This window comes from Mobula birostris, chromosome 6 (genome assembly GCF_030028105.1).
Source record: "Mobula birostris isolate sMobBir1 chromosome 6, sMobBir1.hap1, whole genome shotgun sequence".
NCBI classification, from domain to species: Eukaryota; Metazoa; Chordata; class Chondrichthyes; order Myliobatiformes; family Myliobatidae; genus Mobula; species Mobula birostris.
Window position 1 is genome coordinate 70,593,411 of NC_092375.1, and position 22,544 is coordinate 70,615,954.

Below are 22,544 nucleotides of genomic sequence, written 5' to 3' on the forward strand. Positions count from 1 at the left end.
GGACTGAGTCTCATCATGTTGAATGCCCAAACTTAGGATTCCAAGTATTTCTTGTTTCCCTGGGATACGCTCAGTTAAGCATGTCTTTGGCTGGACAACAGCTAATGTCTGTGTTGTGTGCCTGCATCGTTACCACATCTTAAACACAAGAAATTCTGTAGGAGCTGGAAATCCACAGCAACACACACAAATTGCTGGAGAAACTCAGCAGATCAGGCAGCATGTATGGAGAGAAATAAACAGTCAGTGCTTTGAACCGAGACCCTTCTTCATCAGGACTGGAAAGGAAGGGAGCAGAAGCCAGAATAAGAATGAAAGGGGGAGGGGAAGGAATACAAACTAGCAGGTGACAGGCGAGATCAGGTGTGGGGGAAGGTAGGTGGGTGGGTGGAATGAAGTAGGAAGCTGGGAGGATATAGGTGGCGGAGGTAAATGGCTGAACAAGGAGGAGTCTAATAGGGGAGGTAAGTGGACCATGGAAAGGGAAGGAAGAGGGAACCAGAGTGAGCTGATTGGCAAGTGCTGGTCGCTGTTGTTCATCACTCACTAGTGCACTGCATTGCATAGAACGCACACATTGTACATCTTGCCTGCTTATGACCAATAGTCTGAAAATAAACAAGAAGCAATTAGAGTGCGATTAAGAAAAGGATTTCTGGAAGCAAGACAGCTGTTAAACCCTTATTAGCTTTTCCTTGTTGTACACAAATGTAAAAATGAATCTAATTAAAATCAAATTTGTTGCAGGAAGATGTACCATCTTCAAAGTGTGTTTTAAAAATATTTGTGGCTATTTCTTTCTCTAGAATGACTTGAAACAACTCTGTAAATTCCACTGATTGTTTGGATGGTTTCGTTCAGAAGGTCTGCCATTTATTTCCAGCTTTTGTGATACAAATAGCATCCACATATGTATGGTATCACTGCTCTGCATTCACAGAGCAATCACTACTGGGAAAAGTTGGTACTTAATGAGAGTTTCACATTAGTGTGAATGTTATCCTTCCTCCGATGTCACCCCACAAAACAATTTACTGTTTATTTTTAGAACCAAAGATGTTCGATTATTTTCTACACTTTGTACAAATTAATGGCAATGACGAAGTCGAGTATAAATGCTTACGTACAAATTGGAAAAAAAATCTGCACTTGGAAACGAATTTCAAAAAATATTTTTAGTATTCGGCCAATAAGATAGTTGCCGCAATTCTATCTTGCACCCAACCCGTAAGCATGGCTTTCATTTTGAACTGATAATATTCCAATATTCCTAAACTATTGAGATAGAAATTCTGCAAATATCGTAAGAGGACCGAACCTGAATTTAACAGTGGTAACTTCTGTTAACAGCCTCATGATATACTGGACCCACAAGAAGGAAACTCAATTGTTTGGGATATCCTTTTGCACCCAATAACATTTCCATGTAAACAACAATTTCGGAAAATAATACCAAAAAGCTAACAGGATGCTAACGTTAAGATATATTCTTCAGTTCTTGTGACACAGAGCACAAGAGGGCACAAATAGCACAAACTTCAGATTATTGAGACTTCTGGGAAGAAGGGTAGCATAGAGCCGCGGTGGTTGCTGGGAAGAAGGATAGCATAGGGCCACGGCCGTTGCTGGGAAGAAGGGTAGCATAGGACCGCAGTGTTTGCTGGGAGGAAGGGTAGTATTGGGCCCGATTATTGTGAGGAAGAAGGGTAGCATAGGGCCGCGGTGTTTGCTGGGAGGAAGGGTAGTATTGGGCCCGATTATTGTTGGGAAGAAGGGTAGTACAGGATAGGGCCGCGGTGGTTGCTGGGAGGAAGGGTAATAGGGCCGTGGTGCTTGCTGGGAAGAAGGTATTGTGTGTGTGTGCCGGGTGTAACTGTCGCACACGATCTTTTCTCGTGTGGCGTGAACTGGCTTGGGTGGGAGCGGCGTTGTGTTACGGAAAATGGCCCTGCACGTCCCCAAAGCTCCGGGCTTTGCCCAGATGCTAAAAGATGGAGCGAAGGTGAGTACCGTGACGATGCGGTGAGAGGGAAGGAGGCGGTTCTCAATTAAGTGCCTTTGCAACGGGCGCACGCTGCGAGAAGGTTCTAGAAATGCAGAGTAATGGGGGCCGGGGCGCGGGCTCCTCCGGCCGAAAATGGACTGGAGAAACGAAGGGGAAGCGGTTTGCGCCATACAGGCCTGCCGGCGGATGAATGGGGTAGGGTCGGGGAACGGTACCATGTGTGTAGGCCGACGGGTAGCCGGAGTCTCGGCATTTTTCAGAGCCGGTGAGATGATGCCGAGATCCAGCATTCTCGGGCAGAGGATAGCCCCCGGCACATTGCCCGGACAGCTAGCCCAGCGGCTGTTGGAGAATTCTCCCTCGAACCCTAACCCAATCCTTTTCACGGTTCTCTTTTTGATTTTCGCCTTTTATTCACTTTGCAGCCGAATCGCAACGTTTGACTTCAGGAACTCTGTATTTCTATGAGAAAACAACCCCGGCCGGATTCTGATTATGACCTTTTGTTTTAAATCATAATTCACTTTAATTTGGCTGATTGGAGGAACCGCTGACAGCTACCATCCACTCAGCCTACCAAGGGTTGGTAGGCTTTACTGGATTACTATCAAGCTGTGTACGATACATAAATTGTAATTCCGACCACTCTTAAGTAAGATTTCCCCGGTCGTCAATGAAGTCAGTTAGGTTTAGAATGAATTCAATATGCCAAAGTCATAATTTATTAAAACAGCAGAGGTGTAACATCACCCTAACCCAGACATTCTTCAAACTGAAGTTCAGTGCCTCTTCCAATTTAGTACACATTCAAAGTCATCGAAAGAGGTACAGCTTGGAAACAAGCTCTTCATTTAATGCTTATTGTATAATTTCATGTATATTGGAGAGATGAAATACCATTTGGGTGTTTTTAATAACAGGCTCACTGGGTAATTCGAGTTTCCTGTCACCTTCATTCGCCATCCATTTATTACCATAAGCTGGAACAATATCCTATTTTCTCACTTGACTGTTTGGATTGAATTCAATGACTTAAGGAAACAACCTTTCCAATTTGTACTAGGACTGGCCAATTCTGAAGAAAGGTCATCATTCTTAAAATTTAGTCTCCCTGGATGCTGTCAAATCTGCCGAGAAGCATTCTTTTTCTTCAATGAATACCTACACGTTTTCCTTCTCCTTCTGTTCTCATTCCTCCAGTTTTAGGGGCGGCACGGTTAGCATAACACTATTCCAGCACCATTGTAAGATTGGGGTTCGAGTCCTGCTGTCTGTAAGAACTTTGCATGTTCTCCCTGAGACTCGGTGGGTTTCCTTCCATATTCAGAACAACATATGGGTTAGGGTTAGTAAGTTGCGGGCGTGCTGTGTTGGGACCGGGAGTGTGGCAACACTTGGAGGCTGCCTAGCACGATGCTGGATGTTTTGATTTGATGCAGAACAGTACATTTCATTGTATGTTTTGTATATTTTTATTTGATTATTGTTTTTTTGTGATATAACATGAATAAGCACCTTTGGCAATATATATCTGTAATATTCTTGTATTTATAACAAAGTTAAATATTTCATGCTGGAAATCCTGAACAAGAAGATAGTAAAGAAACTCAACGGGCAAGATCTTTGGAAAGAGAATTGATCAATTTAAGAGTGGTTCTTGTCATTCATTTTTTTGAAAGGTCAAGGATTGTACTTCCCATAGAAGTATGTGTGTGTGTGCACACGCACACCCCCACCCCCGTGAAAACTGGGACCAGTACATTTTGGCCCAATGAGCCGACTTTTCGCAGATAGAAAGGTATAATAAAGACAAACTACTTGGTAACTGAGTAGCAAATGAAATGCACAATGAATTAAAACATTACCAGTTATCAATGGAGGAATTTATCCAGCTTGCCACGTTCTTTCAATTTCTGTAAATGAAGAAAATCACTGCACACACCTAGTGCAGATAATGAAATGCTTTCATATAATGCTTTTGTGACTGCATCCTCCAAATATTCATTTTCATTGTAACATTCAGGAGGATTGTCAATACTTTCAAATTCCTAATGTAGTTCCTAACTAGTTGAAGTAGTGCAATCCTTTCATTTTCACACTGGCAGTTTCTGGTATCTCCAAGCCTGAATGCTTGAAACCGCAGCGAGCCAAACGGTTCTGAATTGTCTTGCTGCTTATTTCTTGCCATCTATCACAAACACACGAAACAAGTCCTATTTGGAAACCGTTGACACTAAGCACGGTGTAGTGTCCATAACGGCCACACAAGTACACGCAACAAACACTAGTTATAAACTGTTTGACAACAGTCTCCTGTCCCAATTGAGTGACTGCCCTGATTAACTGCTGGCCCAATTAGCCGAAATCCACTATGTATGTAGAATATATACAGTGTGTAGGAGTCTTTGACGTGAAAAAAATTCTAGAAAGCGATGCTTTCAAAAATACTGAAAAGAGAAGTTTCTAAGTATCAATATCTAAATACTGTAAGGAGCAGTAACCTAAACTAAATCAAATCAATATTTGCCTTTCAAACTGCATCAATTCTCTTAGGCAAGCTGTGATGTTTTGTAAGAAAATTGGCTGGTAGATTGTTCCAAGCATTTTGGAGAACTTGCAACAGTTCTTCTGCAGACTTTGGCTGTTTGCTTCTGTCTCTCCAGGTAATCCTAGATGGCCTCAATGATGTTGAGATCAGGGCTCTGTTGAGCCAAAAATTTCATTTCAAATTCTGACATGTCAGTCCAGAGCACTTGCTGCCATTGTTCAGCACCCCAGTCCTTGTTTTTGTGCATAGGTGAGTCTCTTGACTTCATTTCCACTTTGGAGGAATAGCTTTTGGCAGCAACTCTTCCATGAAGACCACTTTTGACGAGGCTGCTCAACTATAAAGGGGTGTACTTGGGTTCCAGTGGTTTCGATCAGTTCAGAGCTGATAGCAGTGCTGGACGACTTTTGATTCAGAAGAGACATTGGTTTGATGCATCTCTTGTCTGCTGTGGCTGACCACTACCTATCTTGTCCTCAACCATAAACAACAGGAATTCTGCAGATGCTGGAAATTCAAGCAACACACATCAAAGTTGCTGGTGAACGCAGCAGGCCAGGCAGCATCTGTAGGAAGAGGCGCTGACGAAGGGTCTCGGCCTGAAACGTCGACTGCACCTCTTCCTACAGATGCTGCCTGACCTGCTGCGTTCACCAGCAACTTTGATGTGTGTTGCTTGAATTTCCAGCATCTGCAGAATGTGTGTTGCTTGTCCTCAACCATGCCCATTTCTGTGTGCTTCTTCAGAAGAGCTTGGACAGCATGTCTTGAAACTCCTATCTCCAAAAAAAAAATCTGCTTGAAAGAGACCTTGCTGATGCAGGATGGCCACCTTGTGACTTGTTACTATGCTCATTCATGCTGTGGCGTAAGGATTGATTATTTCAAGGTTAAACTCTCACATCTGCCATACCCTCACCTTTGCCCAGTTTGATAACTTTTATGGGTAATAAAGGCATAATACATTTAAATATGCCATCGTATTAAACTCTGTGTCCATTCGTTTTCTGAGTCAAGTGACGAGTCATTTGAGATGTGGCTTGCTTCAGATGAGAAGCAAGATAAGCTAGTGCTATGAATGTTGAATATTGCTTCAATACACGTTCGATGAGGGAAAATAGCAAAGATTCATGGTGAAAATTATTGAACTCTGAGAAGCGAAAGAGCTACTTTGGAAAACTGACACAATTTTCTTGAACAAAACACATTGCGTTACATGTTGAACTTTGTTCTCATTGTGAATTTGTTCCAGTGGTATTCTCAGACATATATAGTGGAGTTACACTTTCTACTTAATTTCATACAGTTTTACAAACATTGCTTCACCATTTGTGCACTTTTAACTCTTGAACTCCAACCTCGCAATTATTTCATCAGAATGCTGGACAATCTTTCTTTATAATGATATACTTGTGTACTTTTCAGCATTACTCTGGCTTGGAAGAGGCAGTTTATAGGAACATTCAAGCTTGTAAGGAGCTGGCTCAAACTACCCGAACAGCTTATGGTCCAAATGGTATGATTATGTATCTTAAAGTAGTTCATAAATAAAATCATTATCTTCTTGTTGTTTTGTTGGGTAATTAATAATATAATGCTTCTATAGGGATGAATAAAATGGTCATTAATCATCTGGAGAAGCTTTTTGTTACCAATGATGCAGCGACTATTTTGCAACAGTTAGAGGTAGGTGTTTTTTTTAATATATAAAGGAGTGGGTGGCTGTTAAGATACAGATTTCCACTGTCTATTCCAGTATTGGCTTGGCTCGGTTATGCATAGTTTTCAGCAATGAAGGTTAATTCACTAGAAATGATGGCAGTTCTTCAATAGGCTAATTTTGAACAAATTTTGTAAGTCAGCTTACTTAAGTAATGTGTTCTTTAGTACTTAATAAGCTCTTCTTGTTTTGCAGTATGTTTGAGAGAATTAGGAGTTGGGGAAATCAAAATTATTAGTCAAAAGTTACTCTACCATAAAATATTCTAAAGTCTTCAATTCAGATGTAACAGGATATTAATTATTTTTTTGCTTGCCTGTTGCGTCATACTTAAATACTAACAACCGCTTATCTGTGAAAACTAATTTTGTGCATCATAACTTGTATGAATGTTTCAAAATTTAAGGGCTTTAAAACAAAAACAAATTTATTTTGGATATAATCGCCTTTGTTGCAGTTGTAATGCAGTATTCTGCATAATGTTTTATAAGATTTTTGAACATTGCCTCTGTACATTAATCTAAATTTTACTGAATTGAGTATATAGTATTTGAAGAATGGCATTAGTTCCTTGGCAACAAAACCTGATAGTATGTTATGTAAAAAAAAAGAATCAAAGCTAATTAAATTTTGGGCCATGCATTATCTTCCACAATAAGCAGATATTTTAATCTGGAGTTGTATTTATTACTCCTATAGGTCCTTGGATTGTAGATTCATCACCTGTAACAAATTTGTTTAAAATTATCATAATTTGTTAACAAATCCCTCCATTCCTTTGCATCTCATTTTCCCTACAACATCGTGCACCCCACAATCATTTTCACAATTTTTGAGGTCTTTGCATTTTCTCAAATTATGTGCCTTTGCACATCTTTGAATTTTCAGTTGATCTACAGCTATGTAGGCAAGCTAAATGTCTTCCCTGAAGTTTTGTTTCTTTCTATTTCCTTATAAAATGCTGTTGAAGCCAAATTGACTAAGCTGCAATGTTCCTTGTTACGTTTGCAAAATTAATTAGCATTGGCTCTGCTGTGCATTTAAGTCTTTTCAGATATACAACATTATATTTGCTAGATGCTAGGAGTTCCTTGGGAACCTTGTGGCCTAATATCAGATTTTCTTTGATTATTGCATTTGGTATAGTCATAAAGCACAGAAGTGAGCCATTGGTTTTAAAGTGAAGTGCTTTTTACAGTTTAAGTATGTTATGTGCATTGCTAACAGACAGATTTTAAGAATTGCACAACCTGCCTTATTTTTCTTCTAGAGATGATACCTGTAATCAGTTTGAACCAGTTTTCATAATTTAGAAGATGTGAAGACTGCTAAACAGTTTTGAATATAAGCAAGTAGCATTTTCTCCTGGTGGCTTAATGTTTTACATTTCTTTAATACAGGTTCAGCACCCTGCAGCTAAGATGTTGGTTTTAGCTTCGCAAATGCAGGAACAAGAGGTTGGAGATGGAACAAATTTTGTGCTAGTTTTTGCAGGTGCTCTGCTGGAATTAGCTGAGGAGCTTCTACGAATGGGTCTTTCAGTCTCAGAGGTGTGCACTTTTTAAAAAATGAATATATTGATATTTTCTTGGTGTAACTGGAACGGGATTAATGTATATGCATGCAGGCAATTGAATGGATTTCTGATGTCTTTGGAAATCAGGGCTGTTGAAGTAAATTCATGTAAATCTCAGTTACTCCAGCTAGCTTATATATTATGTTTAAAATTTCTCGACAGTGAGATGGTTGGTTTGGAAGGGAGCAGTCGGGTCATCTGGTTGCAGCTTGATTTGTGTCACATTTCAACTAAAAGTCAAATGCTGAATGTCAGGACTTGGTATGAAGTCCAGCATTGAGTACTGATAAGCTGTAGAAAGGAACTGAATGATCATTACATCTGGCCCTCCAGGCCAAGGTTAGCCAATGATAAGCACAGTTTGGTTTCTGAATGTGATATTCTGAATTAGTGGCTATTGACTGAGGAATTGTATGAGTTATACTTAATCTTTTATATTTTATATAATACATTTATTTGTTTTATAGTGAGAAAAATTCCAAAAATTTTGACTGGTGAGCAATGAAAGTTGTGCTCTCAGGTATACTCACTGAGATCTATTTGCAGCTTTCAGCACACTCTACCCCACTGGAAGATTCGTGGGTGCAATGATCAGCATCTGATGAGTCTGACCAAATATTTTGTGCTTCTTCTTTACTTACAGGTGATAGAAGGCTATGAGGCAGCCTCTAAAAAGGCTCTAGAAATTCTTCCGGATCTGGTATGCTGCTCTGTTAAAAGCCTACAGGATTCAGCAGACGTATTGCCTGTCATTCGAACTTCAGTTATGAGCAAACAGTATGGCAACGAGGATTTCCTGTCCAAGCTGATTACGCAAGCATGTTGTATGTATAAAAATATAATGAATTGAGTATTAAATTTGCATCTTTTATTATATTAAGTTAATCTTCAGAACGATGTGCAGATAAATATTTGGAAATAATCTTAACCAAACCATGACATTCAGGGAAATTGAAGCTTTGGAGTTGAAAATTTAGCTGCTAAACTGGATTATGCAGTGGACTACAAGGGTGTTTGAAGGGGAACACTAATCCCCTATGTTCCTGTTGCAGTGTTGATTTTGGTTACTTGGATTATATTTTTAGTACATATTTGTGTCCTGGGCAGAATGGAAGAGTAGATAGTGATTTCAATCTGAATTGATATTTGGAAGTTGTCACATGCAAGGTTAGTTAATGGTTATAGTGATGCATTGTAAAACACTGAAATGGGCCCTTCTACCTACCATATTCATAATGACTTTTTGTTCATTTGCCCTTACTGTGGGGAAAATGATGCTTTTATGTCTTGCGCTTACAAGCTGCTTGTTATGATGGGAATAAATACTTCAAGACCTAGATTAAGATATTGGAATACATGTGATAAGGTTTGGTTATCATGTCTATAATCAGGAATGAAGTTGTAAGAACTATCCAGAGCACTTAATTCCATTGGACAAGAACAAAAAAAATGGAGGTGGACAGGTCCTGGAAACAAGATTTAATTACTCACCAAACCCTGGAATAGTAGGGAAACCTAGGGCCAATACTAGGAAGGAGGAGCCCTGCATCTTCAACTGAAAATGAAGCCAGAACTCCCCACTAGAAGACTGATTTGTGTTCATTTTATTGGTCTTGTACATTTTCTTGTATGGTGAGGATTGATTAATTTATAGTGGGCCAAAACTAGTGAATTTTGTACAGTTTATTGAGTGGTCATTGGCAGAGTTATCGGCCATATTTGGCATTTAAGAGTGAGTATTGGAAGTTCTAAATTAACTTGAAACCCATGGTGGTTATGAGCCATTTGACTAAACACATTATAAGATATTCATTGTATCTTTGAGCCTTTTTCCTAATGTCTCTTATGACTGTTTTGAGCTTGAAAAATTTAGATACTTTTTTTAAAAAATGGATTCACTGTAAATTGTTATTTTGGAAGGCAGTTGAAGCTGCTTTGCATATCATTATTGTTTTGTGTGCATTGCCTAGCAGTTTTGGAGTGTTTGAAATCAACATTAGGTATCAAAAGGAGAAGAGCTTGAGAAATAAAATGCTTGATGGGGTGAATGCTGTTCTGAGAGGAAGCTAAAGTTATGAACAGGAATGCGAAATCGACTCATTTGAAGACTTTAGCTTTTCTGGTGGTATAGAATTCTGAGTTGAGGAAAAGGGCAACAAATGGGAAACAATTAGAAAATTTACAGAACAGATGCAACAGACAAGATTGAAAGTGCATTTATTATCAAAGAATGTGTAAATTATAGAACCTTAAGATTTGTTTGCTTACAAGCGGTCACAAAGGAAGGAAACTGAAAGAGCCCAATTAAAAAAAAAGATTATGACCAACTCCCAGTGCCCACAGAGAAACTGGGTGGGGGGGAGGGGGGGAGACACAAAACAAATTCTGCGAACAACAGTATTCCAAACCAAATTGAGTCCTTAGATCCAAATCCCTGGAGCAGCCTCAAAGCCTCAGTATTCAGTTCATATGAGCAGGGCAAATGGCCGCAAAGTTTCGCAGACGCAGAGCACAGCAACTAGGGGGAGTCTCGCAGCCACAGTGTCGCAGAAAGGAGTCCCAAGACTATCTGGGACTGCTTTTAAATTGTCGGGGCCTAGATTTCACTGCCAGATAAGCCATCCTCGACCTCTCCAATATTGGCTTGGTGACCAAAGTGATCCAACCTCACCTGATACCCAGTCTATCTGGGCCAGCATTTAGATTGTACAAACAGCGCATTGTACCTCACGTCAGTCCAGGACCTTGGCACAGTGAATCACTCCAGGCCTAGACATGCCGCTCAACGATTCACTACGGACCTAGATTTCACTGCTGAAGAAACCGTTCTTGACCTCTCCAAATTGGCCGGGGCCTTAGAATAATCCACCCTCGCACCCAGGACAGCTAGATGGGCATCAGAACTCTGTCTCATCTTCCTCCAAGCCGTTCACTCCAGCTGGCAGGTCTCCCAACTTCCAAGTGTGTGGATTTTGCAGCACACCAGCAGGGCACGTATCTTGAGTTTGCTTTGCCCCCTCTCTCATCTGCATTGTTGCAGAGATAGTTTACCACAGTTTACTTCAAAAAGAGTTCGTAATAATGTTTTTAATCAAATTCCTTTGCTTTCAGGCTACCAGTAGGCTGTTGCACATCTTTGGTAGCACCATCTTAAACCGGAAGACAAATATCTTTTGTGCTAGTAATTGCTTTATTTACTTTTTCTAGTGTCCATTTATTCTGAAACTGGTCATTTTAATGTGGACAATATTCAAGTCTGCAAAATTCTGGTGAGTTTTGGGGGAAGCAATTTTTGTTTTGTGAATTAGGTTACTAACATTAGGTTGCACTGATCAGCATATCATTAATGTTATCAGTATTGAGATATGTTACAAAAGAATCCATACAAATACAAAAATCTATTTTGTATTTGTATGGATTTTGCAGTATATTACTAATTTTAAATTTGGGTTAGAATTTCTAAATGTCTTTGTGGTTGTTTGCAGAAATATTAGGTTAGTTCAAAGCATCATACTGCATGAGGGAAAATAGCCTTGGCAAGTAGATTAAGGAAGATCCCAAAGCATTTTACCTGTGCATTTAAAAACGGGGTAGCTAGGTAAGAGAGAGGACCACTGGAGGACAAATGGAGGAAGTGAGTATTTCCATCGGTATTCACCAAGGAGGAGAATATTGAGGCTACTGAGATCATTCTGATATTCTAAGGCATGCTGATACCAGGAAGAATGAGGACATGTTGGGTTTTTTAAAGAACATTAAACTGGATAAGTTCCCAGGTCCTGATGGAATATACCTCCAAGTTATTGGGAGAGAAAAGAAAGGAGCTTGCTGAGGTCTTGATAGAGGTATATGGTGGACGTGGACATCGAGGAAGATTTTCAAAGGATTCAACAGTATATGGATCACTTGTAAAAATGGGCAGAGAAATGGCATATGAAATTTAATCTGGTCAGATTTGAAGTGTTGCACTTTGGGAGGCCAAATGTAAGAGGAAACTACACAGTACATGGCAAGGCCTTTATGAGCATTGAAGGGCAGAGTGATTTGTGGTGTAAATCTATAGCTTTGTGAAATGGCACCACTAGTAGGTAGGGTAGCCAAAAAAAAAAGTCCAGCATATTTGCGTTGTGTATAAAACTTATAAAATCTTGTTGCAGCTACATAAAACTTTTGAACTTTATTTGAAGTATGGTTAGCAGCTCTGATTGCCATTTTATGGGAGCTTTTGGAGAGGGCACAAAGAAGGTTCACCAGGTTGTTGCTGTATTTGAGAGTATCAGCTATAAAGAGAGTTTGGAAACTTGGACTGTTTTCTCTGGAGCGTTGGAGGTTGAAGGATGACCTGATAGAATAATACATAATCTGAGAGGAGGAGATAATAGTCTTTTTCCAAGGATGAGGTAAGATTAAAGGAGATTTGAGAGGCAAATGTCATACATGGCTAGAATGTGGTCTGAGGGAGGATAGTTGAAGCTGATAAGATAGTAACATTTAAGGATTTAGACAGACCCCAGGAACAAGCAGGAAATACATTGTATGCCGCCAAATGATATTAGTTAATTGTCATTGTGGGCTCATAAGTCTGATCCTATACTGTTTTAAATTCTGTGTGATATTGATACCTGGATTTTGTGTTTCAGGGATCTGGTGTGACTTCTTCATCAGTCCTGCATGGCATGGTTTTCAAACGAGAGACTGAAGGGGATGTTTCCTCTGTGAAAGATGCCAAAATTGCAGTATATTCTTGTCCTTTTGACTGTATGGTAACAGAGACAAAGGTACCTTACTGCAATCAAATTATGTTTATAACCATTTTCACAAACTATTTTTCAAAATTATTGGAAATTTTTTTGAAAGATGGTTCCTGTGATATATTAATCTATGGATTAAGGTTTTTAATACCTAATTTATAATCTCTGGAGGTTGAGGTATGTTTATTCTGACCTGTTCAATAACAGCCTGTTCTGACCTGATCAATAATTGTAAATAAATCTGAAGTCAATTAATTATCATTGAAGTATTTTTAGTTTTTGGCTAAAAGTAAATTCATCTTGAAATTATTGTTGTAACTGCCTTCAAAAGATGACGTCTGGCTTTCAAAATTTTGCATCGCAGACTATTAAATCTTATCTGTATTTGTATAAGAACCTTCCACGTTCAAAGCTATCCCCAGGCGTTGTACTTTCTTCGTTCCCTTTTTCTCCAATAGCCAGCTCCTCATTGTGCATGTCATCGAGCTATATAAATGTATTCAGTTCCTCTTGATTTTGCCATGATTCATCTTTTATTTTCTGCAACTGAGTTTAGTGTTACATACAAACTTTCTAAAGTTTTTTCATAATTGCATCTGCTGAGTCAGCTAGATTTCTGATCATTTAGATAGTGCATTATCAGAATTTTACTGTAATTTTGTAAATTTATGAGGAATTTTATAAATATTTTATAACATTATTTTAAACCTTCCTCTTCCCATCTGAAACACCTTTAGCAATAAACTTGAATTTAGTTTTTGAGAGGTGAATAATTTTTTAATATTGTGTCTTTTTTAAGGGAACGGTTTTGTTGAAGAATGCAGCTGAATTGATGACTTTCAGCAAAGGAGAGGAGGATCTCATGGAGGTTCAAGTAAAGGCTATAGCAGATGCTGGTGCTAATGTAATTGTAACTGGAGGAAAAGTGGCAGACATGGCCCTGCATTATGCTAATAAGTACCAGCTGTTGGTAGTTAGGTAAATTATTCTATAAATTATTTTCTAGGACTAGATTTAGATTGCCTGATGTGCAAAGTGTTTGATCACAAGTTTACATTTTATTACTTTAAAATAGAGTTTGGCTCCATGTATATTGATGCTTATTTAAGACCATAAGATATAGGAGCAGAAGTAGGCCATTTGGCCCATCGAGTCTGCTCTGCCATTCAACCATGGGCTGATCCAATTCTTCCAGTCATCCCCACTCCCCTGCCTTCACCCCATACCGTTTGATGCCCTGGCTAATCAAGAACCTATCTATCTCTGCCTTAAATACACCCAATGACTTGGCCTCCATAGCCGCACGTGGCAACATATTTGTGTATGTTAAAAACAATTGCAGTTGATTTAAAAACATTAGAGATCCAGTAAGCTGTATGCGTTATAAAATTATATTAGAAGATATTGGGCAAGCAGTGCTCAATCAAACACTATAAAGGCAATAAGTACATTGTGAAATGAATAGTCATTTGGCATAGATTCCAGAGGATGCAGACTCATGTGGAACATTCAAATGCTAAGCCTCTGGCTTTATAGGATAAAGCAGAAATGTACTTTGAGGTTTAATTTTTTGATAAGCAAACCGTTTTAAGATAAATTTGCACAAGGATCACCTATTTAATGAAAACTTGGGTTTAGGACTGTATGAATTTGGTATTAATTTGTGATCTCCATTGGTTGTTTTTGATTGCAATTTACACATTCTATTTACCTTTGCTACTGAAATTAAAATTTCTATTTATACAGTACTGTGCAAAAGTCTAAGGCTCCCTAGATTTATTATATAAATTTTATTTCAGATGTTTATTTTTAGTTCTGTGTTAGTGTGTCAGTAGGAAGAACAAATTTTAGATTTTGAAATATTCAAAAAATGTAATGCTGAGTATTCTTTTGTATTTCATATTAAGTAATAGACCACTTTTCAATTAAAAACTTGATTACTTTGTAGGAATCTAGCCCAGTGCGTGATTTTTTTTAAAAAAGTGCTAATGATCAGTGACATAATGAGTTGAATGAACTAAACTAATTAAATGAAACAGAAATGAGTGTAGAAGGAATCAAAGTAGGCAAAGGACAGCCAAACTAGAAGGTGAGGATGTGACAGTTTAACCTTCAAATTGTTACTTCTTACACTGTGGCAAGAATGAGCATAGCACACGAGGTGGTCATCCTGCATCAGCAAGGACTCTCCCAAGCAGAAATTTTATGGCAGACATGAGGTTCAAGATGTGTTGTCCAAGTTCTTCTGAAGAAGCACAATGAAACGGGCAAGGATTAAGGACCAGAAACGCAGTGGGCAGCCATGGAAACAACGCAGTAGACGAGAGATATAACAAACTGGCATAACTTCTGCTATCAGCGCGCTGAACTCAAAACCACTGGGATCCAAGTACACCCCTCTATAGTCCAGAGAAGTCTTGTCAGAAATGCTCTTCATGGAAGAGTTGTTGTGAAAAGCCATTCCTCCAAAGTTAAAACAAAACTAAGAGACTCGCCTACACACAAAAGCACAAGGGTGCTGAACAATGCCAGCAAGTGCTTTGGACTGACGAGCCAAAATTTTAAATTTTTTTGTCAAGCAGGAGGCAGTTTGTCAGCAGAAAAGCTGAAGAACGCTACACAAGTGAGTGTCTTCAGCCAACAGTGAAGAACTGCAGAGGCTTCCTGCAGGCTTGGGGCTGCATTTCTGCAAATTGAGTTGGTGATCTGGTCAGAATTAATGGAATCCTCAATGCTAAGAAGTACGAACAGATTCTCATCTGCTACGCAGTACCATCAGGGAGGTGTCTGATTGGTCCCAACTTAATTCTTCAGCAGGGTAACGACCCCAAACACACAGCCAAGGTCATAAAGAACTATCTTCAGCGAAAAGAAGAACAAGGCGTTCTGTAACATAAGGTATGGTCTCCACAGAGTCCTGATCCCAACATCATTGAGGCAGTCTGGGATTACCTGGAGAGACAGAAGCAAGCAAGACAGCATTATTCTGCAGAAGAACTGCAGCAAGTTCTCCAAGGCACTTGGAACAACCTTCCAGTTTATTTTCTTACGAAACTGCCCGACAATGTGCCTGAGAGAATTGATGCAATTTTAAAGGCAAAGGGAGGTTGCACCAAATGTTGATTCAGTTTAGTTTTTTTAAAACTTAATTGGTCTTTATAGTTTTTTTTATATTTAGAAACTTCATTGTTTTTGAAAATGTCTTCACTTTCTAGAATTTTTTCACATATGCCTAAGATCTTTGTTCAATACTGCATGTTTGACCTAAAATATAAAGTGCATAGCTTCATACAATGTTTTTATTTTCCAGGTTAAATTCAAAATGGGACTTAAGAAGATTATGCAAAACAATTGGAGCTACAGCACTTCCACGATTGGTAGGTAGCACTGTAAGTTAAATCTTACAATAAAGTTTAACGGCTTAATTTTTAAATATAGTCTAAATTTTACAGGCACCGCCAACCCCAGAGGAAATGGGATCTTGTAGTAATGTTTACTTGTCAGAGGTTGGAGACACACAGGTGATAATATTTAAGCATGGTGAGTTTATTTTAATATGCATTGAATTTTGTAGATAATAAATTGGATGTGTGGTTAACAGGAGGAAAACATTGGAATACAACAAGATCATTTGGGCAGTAAGGTGGAAAATTGTATTTAGTATAGAGGAAGTTGCTGCATTTGGGGATCTGTGACAAAACAAAGCAATGTAAAATGCATGTAAGGATGTTGAATGCTGCGGAGGACCAAAGGGACTTTGGGATGCTTGTCCACAGTTGTATAAATTTAGCAAGACAGAGCAAAAAGATGGTTGACTTAACAGACATGGACTGAGAGTGTAGAACCAAAGAGGGAGCTAACTATAATCCAACTTAGACTGTAGCTTGAGTTTTCTAAACTGTTTTTATTGAGTTTAGGGGTCAGGAAAATATTTGTCAAAGCAGGCATTTATGTTCTTGAGCTGGATGTGAAGAGCTGCCTTTTTGAATCACTGCACTTCTCTTGGTGAAGCAACCCCACAACATTGTTGGGTAGCAAATTTGAGGAATTTGACCCATTTTAAAATTGTAATGTGTGGTGTTGGGAGGTACTGCAGGCAGTGATGTTTTCGTGTACTTGTTCCCATTGTCTTTATAAAGGCAGGTTAAATGTTTGCAGTAGGTTGTGTGAGCATCTGCAGTGATGGTGAACAGTGAAGCCAGAGTGTACCATTGATGAAGAGACTGTAAGGATGGATTAAGATCAAGTGGATTGTTTTCTCCTGGATGGTGTCAAGCTGCTTGAGTTATTGACATTATAAATCCCTGAAGAGTATTCTAACATTTGTGACTGTGCCGTAGGTCTTGGAATGAGGTGCTCACTGTAGTATACTCAGTCTCTGATTTGCTTTTAGAACCATATTATTTATTTGGAAAGTACTGTTGACTTCTTGTTCACTGATGACACATAATTTTGTTGTGACATTTGTTGATAGTAATGCTTTGTGGTATAGTGTCCATGGTTGGAATCACTCTTGTTGGATGTGGCTATTGTCTGGCACTTTTGTGATGCAAATATTGCTAGCCACTCAACAGCCAATAACTTAGTACTATAATTGTCTTTCTACACTCAGGCATGGGAAGTTGCAAGTAGTTTTGAACTTTTTTTTGATATCTTACTTCTGACCTTCATTACGAAAGCTATTATTTAAAGTGCTTCATATATCATATCAAATTTATCAAATTACAAATGACAAATGATATGCTGTACACCCCAGGGTTGTGAAAGAGGTGCTGAAGAGATTGTGGAGGCATTAGTAATTATCGATCAAAAATCACTAAATTTTGGAATGGTTCCAGAAGATTGGAAAATTGCAAATGTCACTCCAAGAAGGGGAGAGGCCAAAGAGAGGAAGTTTATAGGCCAGTTAGCCTGAACCTCAGTGCTTGGGAAGATGTTGGAGTCAGTTGTTAAGGATGTGGTTTCACATCCTTAGAGGCGCATGATAAAAAAGGCCATGGTCAGCATGGTTTCCTGGAGGGAAAATCTTGTCTGATAAATCTGTTGGAATTCTGTGAAGAAATAACAAGCAGTATAGACAAAGGAGAATCAGTTAATGTTGTGTTCTTGGAACATCAGAAGGCCTTTGACAAAGTGCCACACATGAAGCTGCTTAACAAGCTACAAGCCCATGGAATTACAGGAAAGATTCTAGCTTGGATAAAGCAGTGGCTGATTGACAGGAGGCAAAGAGTGGGAATAAAAGGATCCTTTTCTGGTTGGCTGCTGCTGACTAGTACTGTTATACAGGGGTCTGTGTTGAGACCGATTCCTTTTATATGTCAGTGATTTGGATGATGGAATTGATGGCTTTGTTGCAATTATTTTACAGATGATACAAAGATAGTTGGAGGGGCAAGTAATTTTGAGGAAATAGGGAGGCTTCAGAGGGATGGATTAAGAGAAATTGGCAAATAAGTGTCAGATGGAATGTAGTGTTTGGAAGTGTATGGTCATCTGCTTTGGTAGAAGAAATTAAAGGATTGACTATTTTCAAAAAGGAGAGAAAATACAAAATTCTGATGCACAAAGCGATTTGGGAGTCCTTGTGCAGGATTCCCTGAAGGTTAATTTGCAGGTTGAGTCTGTGGTGATATAGTTCAGGAATTGAGGTTTTTCATCAATAGTAATACTTCAGGGTTTAAGTTGGAATCTTAGCTTGTTACTTTCATAATTCTGATGAAGGGGAACTTGTTCAATTCTATATAACTGCAGCCTGAGAATATCTGAACTGTTTTGTGTTCAGTGATATAGAGCTGGCTCAATACAAGGTTTTTTTTTGCTGAAACTTTGCAATTCATTTGAAAAATGTCAGGACTTTTAATTGTAAGCATACAATTTCTTAGGACTGGCGTAAACGATGACAAAGTTTCTGTAACCTTAAATAGATAGGGATGAATCCTTTCTATACTATTACATGAACCCTCATTACTGAATTGTCATTTTGCAGAGAAAGAAGATGGTACCATTTCCACAGTTGTAATCCGTGGTTCAACGGACAACATAATGGATGATATTGAGAGGGCAGTTGATGATGGTGTCAACACCTTCAAAGTTCTCACAAGGGTATAGTATTGAATATCTTCAGAATTACTGATTAAATTTGTTTCTAATAGTCCATGAATTTCTGGTTTTAGAACTGATACTTTATTTTAAGCATTATCCAAAATCACATAGAGTGTCAAAACTTAAAAATATTAATCTCTGGAATGATATTTGACATGAACATGCAAACAATTTATTTTATTTTGATATTCACATGTCTAGCATGAATTTTTGTTATGCCAAATCAGTTTTTATGATCTGATACAGAAATGGTGCGGCAAATTAAGTCTACCTTGGGTACTGCTTTTAGTATTAATTGCAATAATTGATACATAGTGGCTACATTTTGAAAAGCTACTTCTGACTTGTTCAGATGTATTGTAACAAAATGTATTATTGGCAGGATAAGCGCTGTTTGCCAGGTGCAGGAGCCACTGAGATTGAACTGGCTAAACAAATCACTACTTACGGAGAGGTATGGAAGAAAACTATTTCTTTATTCACATTTAAAATTTCAGTGATGAATGAGTAACATAATCTTGGTTTCTTTTCAGTCGTGTCCTGGTCTTGAGCAATATGGAATCAAGAAATTTGCAGAAGCTTTTGAAAGTATTCCACGTGCATTGGCTGAGAATTCTGGCATTCGGGCTAATGAAATAATTTCAAAATTGTATGCAGTGCATCAGGAAGGAAACAAAAACATTGGTTTTGACATTGAGGTACTTAAGTAATTCTTAATGTGTTTAAGCAAGAGTATTAGTATTTTTACTTTGATTAAGTAGCCCTAGTGTTGAGTTTTTACTCATCCTGACCAGGGAACAGACATTTTGTAGCCTTAACTTTGTCCAAAATATGCCATGTCCCCAGACAGTCCTTCCAGGTGAGGCGACACTTCACTGTGAGTCGGCTGGGGTGATATACTGTGCCCGGTGCTCCGGATGTGGCCTTCTATATATTGGCGAGACCCGACGCAGACTGTGAGACTGCTTTGCTGAACACCTACCCTCTGTCCGCCAGAGAAAGCAGGATCTCCCAGTGGCCACACATTTTAATTCCACATCCCATTCCCATTCTGACATGTCTATCCACGGCCTCCTCTACTGTAAAGATGAAGCCACACTCAGGTTGGAGGAACAACACCTTATATTCCGTCTGGGTAGCCTCCAACCTGATGGCACGAACATTGACTTCTCTAACTTCCACTAATGCCCCACCTCCCCCTCGTACCCCATCCGTTATTTATTTTTATACACACATTTTCTCTCACTCTCCTTTTTCTCCCTCTGTCCCTCTGACTATACCCCTTGCCCATCCTCTGGGTCCCCCCCCCCCCCACCCGTCTTTCTCCCCGGACCTCCTGTCCTATGATCCTCTCGTATCCCTTTTGCCAATCACCTGTCCAGCTCTTGGCTCCATCGTTCCCCCTCCCACTTTCAAATCTCTTACTAACTCTTCCTTCAGTTAGTCCTGATGAAGGGTCTCGGCCTGAAATGTCGACTGTACCTCTCCCTAGTGATGCTGCCTGGCCTGCTGCGTTCACCAGCAACTTTGATGTGTGTATGCCATGTCTTGATAGCTTTGAAGTCTTGCCCATCTTTTGATGTAAAAACTTTGAATTTATTTTAAATCCAATTTAGCGAATGTTTTGCTAGGTGGGAATTTGCAACTCAAAGTTGACCATGATTTTGAGGACAAGCTGTAGTTTCTTGGGTGATACAGATACAGTGCTTGATTGTAAGGAAGTTCCTATTGATGCGTCAGTGCTTTTAGTATGAGTTTGTTTTTCAGGTGGCTACCACCTAAGATTACAGAAAGATATAATCATATTTCTTACATTTAAAATGTTCTGTACTTTTTAATTCCCCTTTCACTTTACACTCCAATGAGCCAGTCCACTATTTTCTTTAATTGTTTTTAAATTGATTTTCTGTATCCCAATATTTTCATGTTTTTAGGGTGAAGGTTTGGGTCTAAAGGACATGCTTGAGGCTGGAATACTTGATCCATACTTGGTTAAATACTGGGGAATTAAGCTTGCCACAAATACTGCTGTCACTGTTTTAAGGGTAGACCAGGTAAGTAGTGAACAAGAATGGCTCTGAGATCTGATGTAATGATTTTATTGTATGAAAAATTATTTCAGGTTTTACTTTGCATGGTAGGGTTGGCATTGTTAGAAAATCTGGACAATGAAGTCTAGTTACCAGACATTTGTTCTGAAAGTCTTGTAATCTCTAATTGGATAAGCTAATTCTAGCCATAGAATTGTATTTCTGGCAAGAGACAATAGCTTTTGCTTCGAATGTTATTAGATTTTTTGTTTCAACCATGGGTCCCAGAGTCATTACACCCTCCTATTACAGATCATAAAATTCTGGTCATTTCTTCATTACGCTTTGGTTTTACAAAACTGAATTATTGGGATTGCCTCCCATTATTGAAATAAGGCAGAAATACCAATTATTCTCTCTTTCAGCTGTGCATGGGAATGCCTGTGGTAACGGAATTCAGTTCCCTAACAGTAATTTGTGTTCATATCTTTAAGCATTTCCACAGCCATAATGGCACAAAGGGCAATGTATATATTACTGATTGGTAATTGTTATTGCACATCATTGAGTACACCTGCATGAAATCAGGCTTATTCATGCACAAATCTTCATTATTAATTTAAGATTATACTGAGTGGAGTCTGTACCAGAGGGAAGAACATATGGAATCGTTATTTCAATAGAACACCTGAGGCAAATTTTCTGTAATCTGCGGGGGGAGGGGGGGTACATGAAGATGAAGGATGACTAGTCTTGATTGGATAAGGAACTTGGCATGTTGAGAATTGTGGTACAATCTTTTTTTCCATTGCAACATGCTGTTAGCTTTTTGGTCACATGAAACGTATTTCCACATAGCTTAGGAACACCTACTTTGTATTTAGAAAATTTAGAATGGTGCAAATAGCTGAATAATTAGATACCAAATTTATTGGATGATGCAATGCAAATCAAAATGCATTCTGACTTTCTAGGCTAAAACTGATAGAGCAGACCCAAAGGGCCAAATGGCCTAATTCTGCTCCTCTATCTTGTGGTCTTAAATTGCAAATGCTGATTTTTTTTTTTTTGCCTTTAAAATTGTACACTGACAAACAGGAGTGCTAAAACAGGATGTCGGTTGGTACATTAGGGTTGAAGTTTATTGGATTGCTTTTTTACTGTATAATACTGAAATAATGCCTGTAGTTTTTTTTAAATTCTAAAGATGTTTTAGACCTTGGAGGATAACTCCCTAACTAGCTTTCGTGGTATGTTTTTCAGATAATCATGGCAAAACCAGCAGGTGGACCTAAACCACCACCACAGAAAAAGGATTGGGATGATGATCAAAATGAGTGAAGTTCCATCACTTTAAAGTACTAGGCAATGCCCATTAGAAATTAAGTTCTATTGTGCACTGATCACATTCTAATATTCTAGTAAAGAAACTGAACAAAACATGCAAGTCTTTGGTCTACTGATTTTGTACTTGTAAATACTGTAACTCGCTTTCCCTAGCATGTGTATAGCAGTATCTGGGTTAATCTCAATGCCTTCGACCTTGATTCCACTCAGACCCCTAACAATGGAGTAAGATGTAGTACACTCAGGCCCCACATAGTGCTGATTCATTACAATGTGGTTATTCAATTCTTCATTGAATTTTTTTAATTACAAAAAATATTTTCTAAACATCACTAAACTTCAATAGTGGCCATTACAGCAAACAATCAGCCAATGAGAGTGCTTTACATAACTCTTGCTCCCCTGCTAATTTAGTCCTTTATTTTAAAACTCATCATGTCTGGAGAATGGCCTGCAGCTTCC

General features: G+C 38.7%; 1 protein-coding gene across 1 annotated transcript; it reads left to right on the forward strand.

Annotated features, from left to right (window-relative positions):
- The first annotated feature begins 1,826 nt into the window (after positions 1-1,826).
- cct8 (chaperonin containing TCP1, subunit 8 (theta)) lies at positions 1,827-22,177 on the forward strand. The gene is made up of 15 exons (XM_072260616.1): positions 1,827-2,002; positions 5,979-6,069; positions 6,160-6,239; positions 7,674-7,823; positions 8,493-8,673; positions 11,057-11,118; positions 12,490-12,627; positions 13,400-13,578; positions 15,911-15,977; positions 16,053-16,140; positions 18,590-18,705; positions 19,088-19,159; positions 19,239-19,403; positions 20,640-20,759; positions 21,999-22,177. The coding sequence occupies exons 1-15, from the start codon at positions 1,943-1,945 to the stop codon at positions 22,074-22,076; spliced, it is 1,647 nt and encodes a 548-aa protein (XP_072116717.1). The 5' UTR covers positions 1,827-1,942; the 3' UTR covers positions 22,077-22,177.
- The last annotated feature ends 367 nt before the right edge of the window (positions 22,178-22,544 follow it).